The sequence below is a fragment of the Aspergillus steynii genome, assembly GCF_002849105.1.
Source record: "Aspergillus steynii IBT 23096 chromosome Unknown P170scaffold_6, whole genome shotgun sequence".
NCBI lineage: Eukaryota > Fungi > Ascomycota > Eurotiomycetes > Eurotiales > Aspergillaceae > Aspergillus > Aspergillus steynii.
The window spans coordinates 973,624-986,904 of NW_020194403.1; the positions used below are offsets into that span (position 1 = coordinate 973,624).

General features: G+C 51.1%; 3 protein-coding genes and 2 non-coding genes across 5 annotated transcripts; 3 read left to right on the top strand and 2 right to left on the bottom strand.

The window, feature by feature from the left end:
* The first annotated feature begins 1,074 nt into the window (after positions 1–1,074).
* On the top strand, positions 1,075–2,660 carry P170DRAFT_511364 (uncharacterized protein). Its single transcript, XM_024854883.1, has 2 exons — positions 1,075–1,665; positions 1,717–2,660. Exons 1-2 carry the CDS (start codon positions 1,105–1,107, stop codon positions 2,620–2,622), a joined length of 1,467 nt encoding a protein of 488 aa, XP_024701971.1. The 5' UTR covers positions 1,075–1,104; the 3' UTR covers positions 2,623–2,660.
* Positions 2,661–2,760: 100 nt separating this feature from the next.
* Positions 2,761–3,726, top strand: P170DRAFT_219119 (uncharacterized protein). Its single transcript, XM_024842851.1, has 2 exons — positions 2,761–3,003; positions 3,095–3,726. Exons 1-2 carry the CDS (start codon positions 2,860–2,862, stop codon positions 3,638–3,640), a joined length of 690 nt encoding a protein of 229 aa, XP_024701972.1. The 5' UTR covers positions 2,761–2,859; the 3' UTR covers positions 3,641–3,726.
* A 217-nt stretch (positions 3,727–3,943) lies between these two features.
* Positions 3,944–8,576, bottom strand: psrA (putative general stress response phosphoprotein phosphatase Psr1/2; the record flags this gene model as incomplete). The annotated part of the gene is made up of 10 exons (XM_024844527.1): positions 3,944–4,408; positions 4,460–4,534; positions 4,592–4,888; positions 5,149–5,180; positions 5,254–5,482; positions 6,590–6,759; positions 6,815–6,917; positions 6,969–7,118; positions 7,176–8,380; positions 8,477–8,576. The coding sequence occupies 10 exons, from the start codon at positions 8,574–8,576 to the stop codon at positions 3,944–3,946; spliced, it is 2,826 nt and encodes a 941-aa protein (XP_024701973.1).
* Positions 8,577–11,947: 3,371 nt separating this feature from the next.
* On the bottom strand, positions 11,948–12,036 carry P170DRAFT_t151. The gene has a single exon. It is a non-coding gene; the product is annotated as a tRNA-Thr (tRNA).
* Positions 12,037–12,170: 134 nt separating this feature from the next.
* On the top strand, positions 12,171–12,259 carry P170DRAFT_t142. The gene has a single exon. It is a non-coding gene; the product is annotated as a tRNA-Thr (tRNA).
* The last annotated feature ends 1,022 nt before the right edge of the window (positions 12,260–13,281 follow it).

A 13,281-nucleotide genomic window follows, 5' to 3' on the forward strand; every position in this document is an offset into this window, starting at 1 on the left:
TAGTACCGATGACAATTCCAGGGATCCTTCTTCATCAATCATGAGGGGCCGCATATGGCAATAGACAATTAATCTAATGACACATGAAAATTGCCTCTTCCTTCCCACGAACCTTGCAATGTTGGACAGGAGGCCACCATGCTGTTGGTTCGGCCTATGTCATTGGTGCAGGAGATAGTTTTCTTTACCCCGCTCGCATAGCATGCATCAAGATGACATCCTGCAGACTCAGCAGAGCTGAAAGTACGATGCATGATATGGATGAGCATGCAAGTATAGTGGGCCGGTCCCGGAAAACCAAAAAAGGTGACCGGATGGCGATAGCATCAATTTCAGACCGCGGGGTTCACGGCCACCATCAGATTAAAGAGCTGTAGATCAGGGCTAATCTTGATAAGTCGCATGAGTCTGGCCCGGCCCTATGCATAAGTTAGTTAAATAGCAAGGATGACAGCCCCTCAAGTGTGCAGCACTCGCCACCGTACCCTGGTCACCCACAACCAACGCATCAATTGCCCCATCTCAGCTCGCTATCATCCATGGATGTCTCATGGCCCTGCCGTATCAGCGGAGATGCGACGGATTCAGGGCTAAACACAGGCCGATATTTGAAAAAATGACGCATCTGTGTACTTCCCAAATGCCCCAGTGGCAAGGGAACTGTTTCCGGGATATATTGTCTCCGCGTAAACCAAGCATCATGTCATACCGCTAGCTAACAAGGTATCTTTGAAGTGGATACCTGCCTCGAATAGGAATCGTTTAGAGGGATTGGGGACGAATTTGGAGGTTGTGGGGTGGGAGTTGACGGAGAAGGAGCTGAGGATTAGTGCGTTGGATCGGGAATTGAGGCTTAATATTCCGATTGGGGTGAGTCTTCCCTTTTTTTTGAAATAAGGCGTAGTATGACATATATGTGCCGATTTGCTAGAGACCGGAGAGTGGAAAGAAGTAAGTAGGAGTGACTGTTAAGAAAATCCCAAGATCAACCTTATCTGCACCAATTGGGGGATAGTCAATTCCACCGCTCCGCTTCATAGGTTCATTTCCTTACCTTCTACTACTCCGTAACCACCCAGATCCAGTCCTCTCAATCCAATAGAAATGGCGCATCAGGCGCACAATATCCCCTGGGGTCTCCTCGCCTCAAATCTCGAATGGAAATCCCCCACGCCATGGAACAACTTCGCCACGAACCTCTACCCGCGCATGAAGCCCAACCAAGCCAAAGACCTCACCCACTTCGTCAACGCGTTCGTCCAAAACCTCGCCGAGCACGCCGCCTGCGAGCGAAAGAAGTATCCAGCGCACTACGAACCGCCTCAGCCATCGGACGTGATCCTCTCCGATGCGACCGTTCGCAAGATCTTGCCCACCGTGCGGCGCTGGCGCAACGAGGACTTCCCACTCAGCTGTCGCCATGAAATGTGCGAATGCGACCCGATCCCCTACGAAGAACGCCTGATGTCGGCGTTTCTTCGTCCACCCCATAGCCGTAGCGAGCACTGGGAGTATCCCCACATGAACGACGCCGCGTTCTTCAACTTTCAGATCCTGCAGACCCTGTTGCTCTATGGTGAGATGGATCCCATCTTGCGGGTCTGCGCCCATCCCGATTCTCATGACCTGTTGAAGTTCTGGTACGTGGGTGACTTTTGGGAAGGTGTAAGTTACCCCCCTCCCCCTTATCCTTCAATCCTCAGCTGACGGAAAAAGCCCGGTGATCTCGGATGGGACAAGATATGCCAACACATGACCAAGGTCTACATCTGCCTGAACATCGCCTACTGCTTCCCGGAGACCTGGGACTTTGCATCCGGCAGGACGGAGGAAAATGACTACCGCAACGCCAAATTCTACCAGAAGACGCTCATCACGGCGGCGGGCGTAACCCCCTGGGATGTGAGGACATACCCGCACACGCAGTTCTTCGGCATGGAAGAATCCTGCGGTAGACTCGACTTGCGGACCAACACGGGAAAGAGCGAGCATTGGCTTCTCGACGAAGGATACAACGCAATGATGAGAAATAAGGGGAAGAGACAATGCGCACGTGCGTCCTTGTGGGATTTCAAATACAAGGCCGAGAATAATCCCGTGGGGTTTTATGGACGGGTGCCCATCCACGAGTTCCTGGCGCTGTGGATGCCGGAGGGCTGGGGGTATGCGCCGTCAGGGGACGAGGTAGATGAGGTTCGCGCGGTGTTGTGCCAGCGGGGACTTCCCGTGGAGCTGGCGCTGGATGTGATGGATTTCGCGGGCTACAGGCCACCGAGGGGCAGGCTGGGTGTTCCGCATGATCCGATGCATCCGGGAAATCGAGAAGCTTTGGGTCAGTATCTGAAGTACTGCTGGCAGACTATGGTGAGGTGCTATACCCTGGCGACGGAGATGGGGATGGACCCCGTGGGTTCGATGAATGCGGGTGAGGGCATGAATTGGAAAAACTTCGTCGCGGATGCCATTGTCGACCTGTTTGGGCATCATAAAGATGGACGCAAGCACCATTGGACTGAGGTGGAGTTCGTGGAAAAGCTCCCCCGAGTCTGGTATAAGAAGGAGTCGGTGTCGGATGATGACGCCCCAGACGGTTGGCGAGGACCGTTTACTACTTTTGTGTGATGCTGTGATGCTGCGATGATCAAGCGATAGCTTTAACGAATCTTCTATTGAATACCCAATAAATTTATTATAAATAATCATACTCAGTCTAAAAGATATAATATAGAAATTGATGCCTGAATTTGCCGGCTTCCACCGCTCCGCTCTCCACCGCATTCTCCATCTCCAAGTCTCTTTCTCTTCCCCAAATCCCATCTCCCTACAACACTCTCTCATCTAACTAGAGGAAATCCCGAAATGGCCTCCCCCCTAGCGCGCCATCTGGCCTCGCAATCCGTCCACCTAACCATCCACCCTCCGCCGCAATCCCTCTCCGAAAGCAAACGCGTGCTCTCCGCACTGCAGAAATACGGCGAAGTAGTGACATTCCGGAATCTCAAGGTGCGTCCTCCTTCCCTCTTTTCCCTTGATCAATTCCACCCTATACCCCACCTTGGCCTGATGACACTAACAGTGGAGTGTGGAAAAACAGTACGACCAAACAAACACCAACCCCAGCGCCCCGCGCAACACCATCGCGGTCTTCGAATCCCCGCAAGCCGCGAAATCAGCCATCGCGAACTCCCCGCTCAGCATACCTTTGCCTTCCCATTCTTCCTCGTCCTTCGCTACAACATCAACATCAACATCCCCCTCAACCTCAGCTTCATCCTCGACCTCGACCCGCAGCAAAACCCTAACCTGCACCCTCCAACCCTCCCGCCACAACCACCTCTCCGCGCTCCACCGCAACCCATGCTACGGCAGCTTCAGCATCGAGAAAGAAAGCTACCAGGCGACGGATCTGCGCAAGACGGGGATCCCGGTGGCTGAGCTGGCGGATGTGCCGGTGCGGTGGAAGTTGGCGTCGGGGAGGGGGAGAGGACATACTCTTTCTGCTGGTGGTGCTGATGTAGGGGAACGGGGCAGGGGGAAGAAGAAAGGGATGGGTGGGTTGTCGTTGCAGGAGATGTATAATTCTTCTCTTTCTTCTTCTTCTTCTGGGGATTGGTCTGGGGATGGGGTAAGGGAGGATTGAGTTTTATTTGAGTTTCTTTTTTCTGTGGGTTTGGAAAGATGGTTTATTGCGTGGCGTTATGGTTATGGGTGCATGGTAAGGATAGGACAAGCGTGGTGTTTGCATTGGATTAATTGTCTGTTGATATACGATACCCTTATGTTCTAGATATAGGTCTTAAGATCAGATATAAACGGAGTAATCTGTCTCGAGGAAGTCTACAGCCAAAATAGTCGTCTCATTGACATTCACATATCATATTCTGTATATCAGCCAGCTCTGTCTGTCCGTCTGTCCGTCTGTCCACTCAAACTCTCAAATACGCTAGAAAAAAATATCAGCACAGCCCTCACAATCCAGACCAGGAACCAAAAACTGGGACTTACTAGCATCGATCTGCGTGATATGCGGAATCGCCAAGCGCACCTTATTCCGGTACAGCGCGGGCGCCTTCATCTGCAACGGGTTCCCCTCAAAGTACACTGTCTTCAACTCCTTCTTGTCCTTCAGCTGGCGCTCGACCTCGTCGAAGCTGGAAAGCTGGTTATTCGACCCCCACAGCTCCTCCAAATGGACGAGCTCCTCCAGGTGCTCGAGCTTCGAGACCTGGTTGTTTGAGAAGTCGACCACGCGCAGGGACGGGTTCTTCTCGAGGCCGCTGAGGTCGGTGATGGCGTTGTGCGAGAGGTAGATTTCTTCGAGGTGCGGGAGGTTGGAGAGCCCGCTGATGTGCGTGAGACGGTTCGATTGGATGGAGAGGATGCGGAGGTTTTGGAGGGCGTCGAGGTTCTGAATTGTTAGTGGGGTTGATAGGTAGAGGTAGAGGGTAGGAGCGCAAACCTTGAGTTCGGTGATCTTGTTCTTCCCTAGCCAGAGTTCCTCGAGGGAGGTTAGGGTGTCGAGGTTTTCAATCTCCTAGATCGATACGTTAATCCTGTCCTCGCTGTCCATCATAAAGCAAACGAGACACACCCTGATCCGATTCGCCCCCAGCTCTAGATTCCTCAACAGCGTCAACCCCTCCAGACACTCGATCCTGGAGATCTTATTTTGCACAAAGTACAGGTCCGTCAGTTTGACCAAATGCTCGATGTTCTTGATGTGCTTGATCTTGTTGAAGCTAAGGTCTAGACTCGTCAGGTTCTGGAAGTCCTCGAACCCCCGGACGTGCGAAATGAGGTTATCGTAGAGGTCGAGCTCGGTTAACGACTCCGCGACGTTCGAAGGCAGCGCGATCCGCGATATTTGGTTCTGACGAAGGCATAGTCTCTGCGTTGTGCGAACGAATGACGTCAATTATCATTGTCGATCTGCCCGCCTGGTCTGGACGGAGGGGAATGTAGAAAAGAGCGCATACCTGCAATTTAGGGAACCGTTCGAGTTTGAGCGCCGGGATGGAGGATATGCGACAGTGCACGAGATCGATGTCCTGAATGGTTTGGTGAGAATTCTTTTTCCTGCATATTTTGACGCGACGAGTTGCTGCGCGAAAAGCGCGATGGCGTCCGTCGCCGTCGCCGTACACGTACCTCAGCTTCTGGATCCTCGTCTTCGAGAAGATCTATAGCCCGAATCAGCATGTCTTGTCCATCCATCCAGCCATAGCCCATCCAGGCTGATGGGCTAGAACCTACCCTCGTCGGCCTCAATTTCCTCCACCGGGGGCGCGTCGGAATCCGAGTAATCGGGATCCTCGAGAGCCTCTGGGTTGGTGATCGTAGCCTTGGGCTCGACTCGCAGCTTTCCGTCCCATCCTTTGCTGTCCTTCATTATGGCGGTGGTACTCGAGTTTGTCGGAGGTGGAGGAAGTTCCGACGCGGTGCGGGGAGCTTTTGCCAGTCGGGTGGGTCGGGTGGCGATGTTCTGTAGGGAAGATAATGCTCCTTACGAGTGAAACTCAACGGGGGGATTTCGAACGAGAAGATAAATCGGTCTTGGGTTCTTGGAGAGGGCGAGTAGATGAAGTCGAGGTGGGCGGATGCGAAGAATCAACCTCCTGATCGGTCCCGCTGCTTTGCTTCCGTCGGTCGCCTCACGTCATTCAGGCACGTCCTTTCACCCAGCCCTAACCTGGATTCGAGGGTTCTCTAATCTCCTGATGCTCATATGGATGTGCATGTGGAAATAAAACTGCATTGAAACACGATTATGTACAGCACATACGCGATGGTTACACATACATTGCAAGGTCACTATCAAGATCTTGATCGATGAAACTATGAAAGTACCAGAAACAGTGACGTGCACGCTGCGACATATATGTTGTGTCACCTACTTACGAGGTCTCCAAAACAAATCATGGCTGACAAGATGCGCTGGCTGGGAGTTCAAAAATGACAGAAAGGAAATAAGAACAGCAGTGTCAGGCCTCTCAGGGCGAATCGGGGGTGTAAGCAAGAGCAAATGGGAAAAGAAGAAGAAAGAACAAGACAGATGAGAGTGAATGGGGAAAGAGAGAGACTGTAAATCAACCAAGTGAGTATACATGAGATCAGCAACATTTCAGCTGATGGCCCAAGACTGACGCCTGCAGAATGCAAAAGAAGAAAAATCAAAAGGACGGGTTCAAATCCCCAATCCAAATCAAACAACGAACAAGGTATCTGCTCGCTTGGAGCGCGGACAAAACACATAGCCGGGGGAATTGCAAGGGGATGAAGAAAGAAAACGAAGAAATCATACACACGCGGTGCTGGTCCCAAAACCTTGGGAATCTTCAACGCTGTTTGCTTTTTTTCATGCCCTCAACGGAATTAGGGCAACTGTTGTGGATAGACAAAAGAAAATCAGTCGAAAGTCATCTTTAGTGCCTGTGTTGATCTGTTTTCGCCCCTCGAAGGACGGGGCCTCGAAAGACGGGCGCAGGCGAAAGGAACGCGAGAAACAACCAAACCAGGCGCGCTGTAATGAAAAATGCCAGACGGTCTAGAGTTACAGACATTATAGAGCGATGTCGAGAACCAGGCTAACGTCTTTCACTTGTGTACCGGCCAGATCTTCGAGAACGGGTATTAAATCAAGAAGCTCGTTATCGTGGGCGTCAGAGAACCAGCTGCTGATGGGTATCGCATGTTGGGGATGGAATATATATGAGGTCGGGGAGTTGTCAATGATAATGGTGTCTTGAAGGTCGCGACCAACTTGAGACAGGTCCTAGAGGGGTCAGTCATCATCATGGAAGAGCGTCGACGGAACTCACCTTGACATAGTTGCCTTGATGGTTGTAGCAGCTGTCTCGGAAAAGCCGGTGGTGGACAACGTTGTGGATGTCCAGTTGGTCCAATAAAGGATCGCCATACTGCATCTCGTTAGCAGCTCGTCAGTCAATTCAAATGGAAAGTCGACGTACTTTGGAGACAGATGCCGTGAAGACCACTACTTCATACAATTCCCCGACCCGTTTCATAAACTGATCGACGCCGGGTCGCTTTATCACGTAGATGTTGTGATATTGGCCTTCGATCTCAACGGGAATAGTGAAGTCGGCACGTTCAAGGACCTGGGAATGTCAGTAAAATGTTTGTAATCCCCTCGGGGGAAAGACAACCCAACATACCTTGAAACTACTATGGACCAGAGTCTCATCGAGATCAAGAACCAAGCATTTCCGATTTTGCAGGTGAGGAAGAGGCGGCGGCAACAACCATTGCTGCAGTTGTCTATCCTGCCCAACTTGGGGTTGCTTCCCAGAATGAACAAGAGGCGGGGGAGGCGGCAAGACGGCCGGTAATTTCATCGCATCTTCCTCATGAGCGGGATATTTCTCATCCTTCGGGCCGACCTCGTCGTCAGTGGCGGGAGCATTCGCTGTATCATCATCCCCCGAGACCTCCTCGGCCTTGTCATCGTGCGTCGGCGGTGGAACGGGTGTCTGATTGTCCTCGGGTTGCTGAGCCTGATCCTCCGTCTTCTCCGACACGGCGCCCGTGGCGGTTTGCTCGTCCGAGGACTCAACGGGTCCGTGGCTTTCGACTTCCTTTTTCGAAGGTGGCTGGGAGACCGGTGCGGGTTGGTCGATCGACGACACGGCGCCGTCCACTTGCGAGCGTTGTTCCGGGGTCTTTTCGACGGGCGTCTGCTCCTCGTCGACGGGCGACGGGGCCTGGTCGGGCGTCACGGTGGCATGGGGCTTCTCGTCTCCCCGGAAGCTGCTCGGCTCCTTGGATTCCGCGGTGCTCGAATCGCCGGCGGTCGCCTCTGCCTTCTCCGGGGTCGGCTGCGTCTGCGGGACCGACGGGCGTCGGGGGGTCTTCTTCGGAGGCACCGCAGCATCCTCGGGGTCGACGTTGGACGAGGAGCAACAGCTCAAAAAGGCAAATAACTTCGACGAGACCTTGTTGTTCTTCTTGTCGGATTTTGTCGCGTCGCGCAAGTCGGGGTTCGCGGCCTTGTTCTCCTCCATACTCGCTGCCTCCTGGTTCTGCCGCCGAGATCTCAGACTACTTCCCCTGCTCCGGTCCCGTCGCCCTTTCAGGATGCTCCTCCTCGAGCCTCGGAGGGTGTTCTCCGAGTCGTCATGGGCGGCATCTTGGGTGTTTTCCGAGGTTGATTGTTTGTCCGCTTTCAGGGTTGACCGCGACGGGATGGGTAGCAGCAGATGGTGTTTCTTGGGGGCATCCGCTGCGTTCGACGGGGCGGTACTGTCGGGGGCCGGGGGGGATGCGACAGACGTTTGAGCCGTCTCGGAGGGCTCTACACGGGTTGACGGTGGCGACGCATCGGAACCGGGGGCGGCATGGCCCTGGGGGGAGGATTCTGGATCTAACGCAGCGGACGAGGTTTCAATAAGCGGGACGTTCTGAGGCATTTGTTTTGACGGACAAGGCGACCGGGTCGCAGTGCAGAAGGGAAACTTACTGGAGTCGGGTGGACTCGTCGCGACAGACATGGACGCTTCTCCCGTGGGGGCCTTGGAGTTGGAAGGTAAGGAATCTCGCTCCGAGCTCCCTCCGAGCATTGAGGGTAGCAGGGCGAGGATTCACGGGATCCGACAACGAGGGCGGGATTCGAGGAGATAGGAAGCGATATTCAAGCAAAAGGTGTGATCAGCAAAACGGGGGGTGGATCACCGCCAGGGTTGCCGCCGAGGAGAGCGGAGAGGGAGGGTGAAGGGGAGGCGGGCTCGAAGGGAGTTGCGAAGTCACGCCTCCTGGATACGGGACTGGAGAAACAGGAAATCGACCAGGCAAGAGAAAAGGTACGGGAGGTTCCAACCAGTGCTTGTGCTTAGCTCGCGGACCCGGACCACCGCCCTTAATTAAGACTAGTGTGCTCAGCACTAGGACTGCGCAGGAGAAAAAGGAAAACGCGGCAAAGAGGCGAGCAGAGGAAAGCAGCCGCCCACGGAGCGAAGAGCGAAGCGACGAGGAAATGGGACGACGGAAGCGCAAACGAGCAGGCAAAAAGGCAGGAGGATGGCAGGTGAAGGCGTTGATGGGATCGTGGACGGCGCAATGAGCTGGAGCGTCACGTGGGGACTGGTACCGTATCGAGTGGTATCGGTCTTAATTCCAGTATTATTGAGGAGGAGTACCTGGTAGAAACTCGTAGGGTAGGTTACCAAGGTAGTAGTAGTGTTATTGAGGAGTGGCAGAGGCAGAGCAGCAGGGCAAGGGGGAAGAGGGGAAAAGTCCCGTGCCTTGGGGGGTCTGGACCGGCCAAAGTGGTGTGCTCATGCAGGGCTGCAGAAGACGGTAAATATGATTATTCCCAGTCCTAATATTCTACCCTTTGACTCTGGTTTGTTCTTGTTTTTTGTTCTTTCTCTCTCTCTCTCTCTCTCTTTTTTTTTTTTTTTTTTCCTTTTTTCCCGAGGTTTGTCAGTCTTGGAATTGGCATTTAGCCTTTTAGCGTCCCTGACCCGGCCATTCATGCTCTCATAATGACCCTATCAGGGAGTTACATACTTTGTACCATTGCCCAAATTCCTGAGTTGCAACATGATCATTAATTACAACCTAAACACTTGTACTTCTTTTATAGGCATATGTGCCTGCAGCGACGTGCTCTGTACAAACTTGGCAGCGTAGTAGGTCCGTTGCTACGAGCCATGGCCCGTAACGAGGCGCTAACACTCGTCCCCGTATGGATGTGCTCTGCCCAGTCTGGTTTGGGGGCCGGCAGGAACCCGGGAAATGAGCTCCTTTTTTCTGGTTTTATGAATGCAGCAACAGTTCATGGCTAAATTGCTGATCAATTCATTGTCATTGGCATTGTTTATGGGAATTCTCGCGGCCGAAGTTATCCCCGTGGGATACTAGGATACCACGGTATCTGCTAAGTATAGCATCCAGTTACCTAAGGACGAGGGGTATCGCATGCTAGCAGGGGGGGGTCATGCAGAGTGATGGTTTTCGTAACTCCCTCGAGTTGGAGAATTCCCGCGAAGGGGTTCGACCTACTGCCAATCGACCTGATTCGTGTTGGAGAAATCCCGTCCTTCTCTCCGGTTATCTGATCGATGTATATCCTCTGTACGACAAGTATTCTCTGTCTGTAAACTTTCTCCTACCCACCATCCTGCGTCAGTCCCTCGTGATCCACCAGTTCCAATGTCCTCTTTACCTCCACACCCGAGGGTTCACCCGACCATCTCCAAGAAGACAAGATCGGTGACGGAGTACAGCTACCTCAGATCCCGGTCCGTCACCTCCACTAGACCGACACCCTATTTGTCTCCTCCCAACCCAGCCACCGTCATGTCATCTTCAGTTCGGGCGAGTCGACCGGTGATTGGCCTTTATTCCGCTCATTGAAGCTGCTCGGGTACGATAACGATCGGTGCAATTGGCCCTCCCCCGTCGGTCAATCGAGTTAATTAAACCAGACTCGCCATCCGAGCTGCCCCCTCTCGAGATTAACCTACTCTCATCTCCGAACCCGGGAGTATCCAGGAACGACCTACCCCTAAGGCGACGACGACACGGCCGGTCACTGGACGAATCCAGCCGCCGGGCAACCCTCTTGGGGACCCTATCCATGCGCCCAAGAACCGCTAGTCATGCCCGGGCCCACAATAGTCCATCGTCGCTGCTTGGTCGATTGTATGCGGGTGGAGAATGCCCTCCAGGGCAACAAATCACCCCCGTGCTCGACGACACCACTCGGTCCGTGCAAGGGTTTGGGATTGGGGATCGAGCACCGCTAGCGGGCGGACTATCTTGTTCTGTATCACGCTGGCTTTTCGTTTGATTTGGTTTTGGCTAGCCCGGTTCAAACAATAGGGGACGGCAATAATTCATGTCCTGCGTCAAACTCTGCGGTATTTACGGGGTGTGTTCGGGCAGTTATTAGGAACCACGATGACGGGCATTGTGGCGATGAAGCGGACTTGACCTCAGGCTGTGTGGGGTTGTGACAGGGTAAGAATGTGGAACATTCCCCCCAGGCCGTGATGGTCAGGCGCTTAATTCGGCGAAATGGGCGAGATTTCCGCATGAGGGGCCACCCTCATAATACCCTCTGTTATATGTGCGGATCTCTGGTCGGATTGGCCATGTCTCGGCTTCTTCTGAGATAATGAACACGCTCTGTAGGAAAGTTAAATAGGGGAGAAAGGAAAGGGAAAGAAAAAAAACAAGCCAATCGTCCCTCTCTGCCACACATTTTACTTACTGCGTATTATTAAACTACATTGCATCGATGCTTCGAGTTGCATGGTCCGGCCACAGCAGCATCAATTAAACTTAAAGTATGAACATGCTTAAGATTGCATGTTATCATCCACGAGCGGGACCAAGCGAGGGGATTGCCCCGTAGGTTTTATTCGGCCGTTTACTTTATATTAAAGGTATATGGTGGGTGACATTGTGTGCTTCCCGGCAGAACAATTGGTCTATAATTCCGTGGAATGCCAGGAATTATTAGATGTCGATCTCGTGTGAACTGGTAGTAGGGCTTGACTGGAGGTATCAGAAAAATGCGCCCAAGAATTTGGACGGATATCAACAAAATATATAGAAACGAGAACTTGACCAAAACAACGCCCAACAAAACCCCACCCTCCCCGGCATAAAGTCCATTCGAAAATACAGCCACTTGTTTTATTAATCCATAAAGCCAACAGGAATTGAGTATCTTTCCAAATACAGGGATGGTCTCCAGAACTGTTCCAGGTCATACATAGTTCATAGCTGGGGGCCGTACGGAGTACTACATGTCTCATTCCCTTGACAGCCTGACAAAAGAAGATAAGGGAAAAAGAAAAACCAGAAAACAATATACATTCATATATTCTTCCCCAGAGGTTAATAATTAGTCATTGAACATTCTAATAGTTATCTAAACCGACCGACCAATCTGCTATAGATGTTTGAGTATAGCAGATTGGTCTGTTCTGGGGATTTGAACCCTCGATCTCCGCATGATCACTCAGTAAGCTATACGAGTGCGGCGCCTTACAACTTGGCCACAAGTGTATAGGTAGCTAATAAGGGCTAAGGGGGTTCGGTATCTATGCGTAAGAGAAAGGCGTACAGCGACTGTGCTGAGGCACTTACTTACACCTCCTAAAGAACTAGAGTTTTAACTTTGAATATCAAATATCAAGTAAGCACTTGTGGCCAAGTGGTAAGGCGCCGCACTCGTATAGCTTACTGAGTGATCATGCGGAGATCGAGGGTTCAAATCCCTCCAGGTGCATTTCTTTTTTCCATCTCTTTTTAAAACTTTTTAAAGTGTCGTCCGTCCACTTGCTAGTGGCCGCGATATCGGTTGGGGATCAATATTGCTCCGGAGGACAGTAGGTAGCGTGGCGGCTGCCGTTGTCAGCCACACTACCAGCAATGTCTTCACTACCTGCGTCTTCAATGCTTCACAGCAGATTAGGAATTTGATTGCTTTGTCTTTTTAGTCTTTCAACCACTGTAGCAATTCACTACTTATAGAACAGCCCATTCACTCCATCTATCCATATTATCATTTGTAGTGTATTAAGTTATTAACTATCTGCTCACTCTTGTTGAGATATAAATTCCCTCCTCCTTCCCCTGAGTTTCAACTTTCTTTCCTTCTATCAAGCAAAGCAATCAAACCTACCAAGGCTAGCTAGCCCAAGAAGAAGAGTGTTTTTTATATAACATACATGGCGATATTATACATAAGCTTCTGCAAAGTTTTGCCAATCTGAGAAAAAAACCTGGTTGGTTTGATTTCTGGCCAGAATATCCCGGGTAAATGATTTTGATGATATAGATTGACTTTATAATAATCTTGAATGGACACAAGAAAACTATATCAAAAATTACGTATAGGCTACTTTTTATTTACTTTTTTTATACGCCTTTTCTTACATTTGAACAAAGCCCAAACAAGAAGTTTGGAATGAGAATATTACACGCTTTAAACTTTTTATCCAGAAAGGCCAAAGAACTCCGATGCCGACTAATCTTTGTTATAAATGGATGGGATGATGGTCTTTCCACTACCGAAGTTGTTCTGGCATTAATATTCTAGAATATTATTAAAGAAATAGAGGTATACTTTCGGATTTTTGCAGAAATACTAACACGATTTTTTTAAGTATCAGTTAGCCAAGGTGAACTTGATGAGGATGATGAAGATCTTTAACTACTATTCTCAACCGCAATATTTATTAAAAACATGCGAGTAATTGCAGTGATAAAAGACTTGATTTTTGTGGATTTCAAGGCATGATAATAATT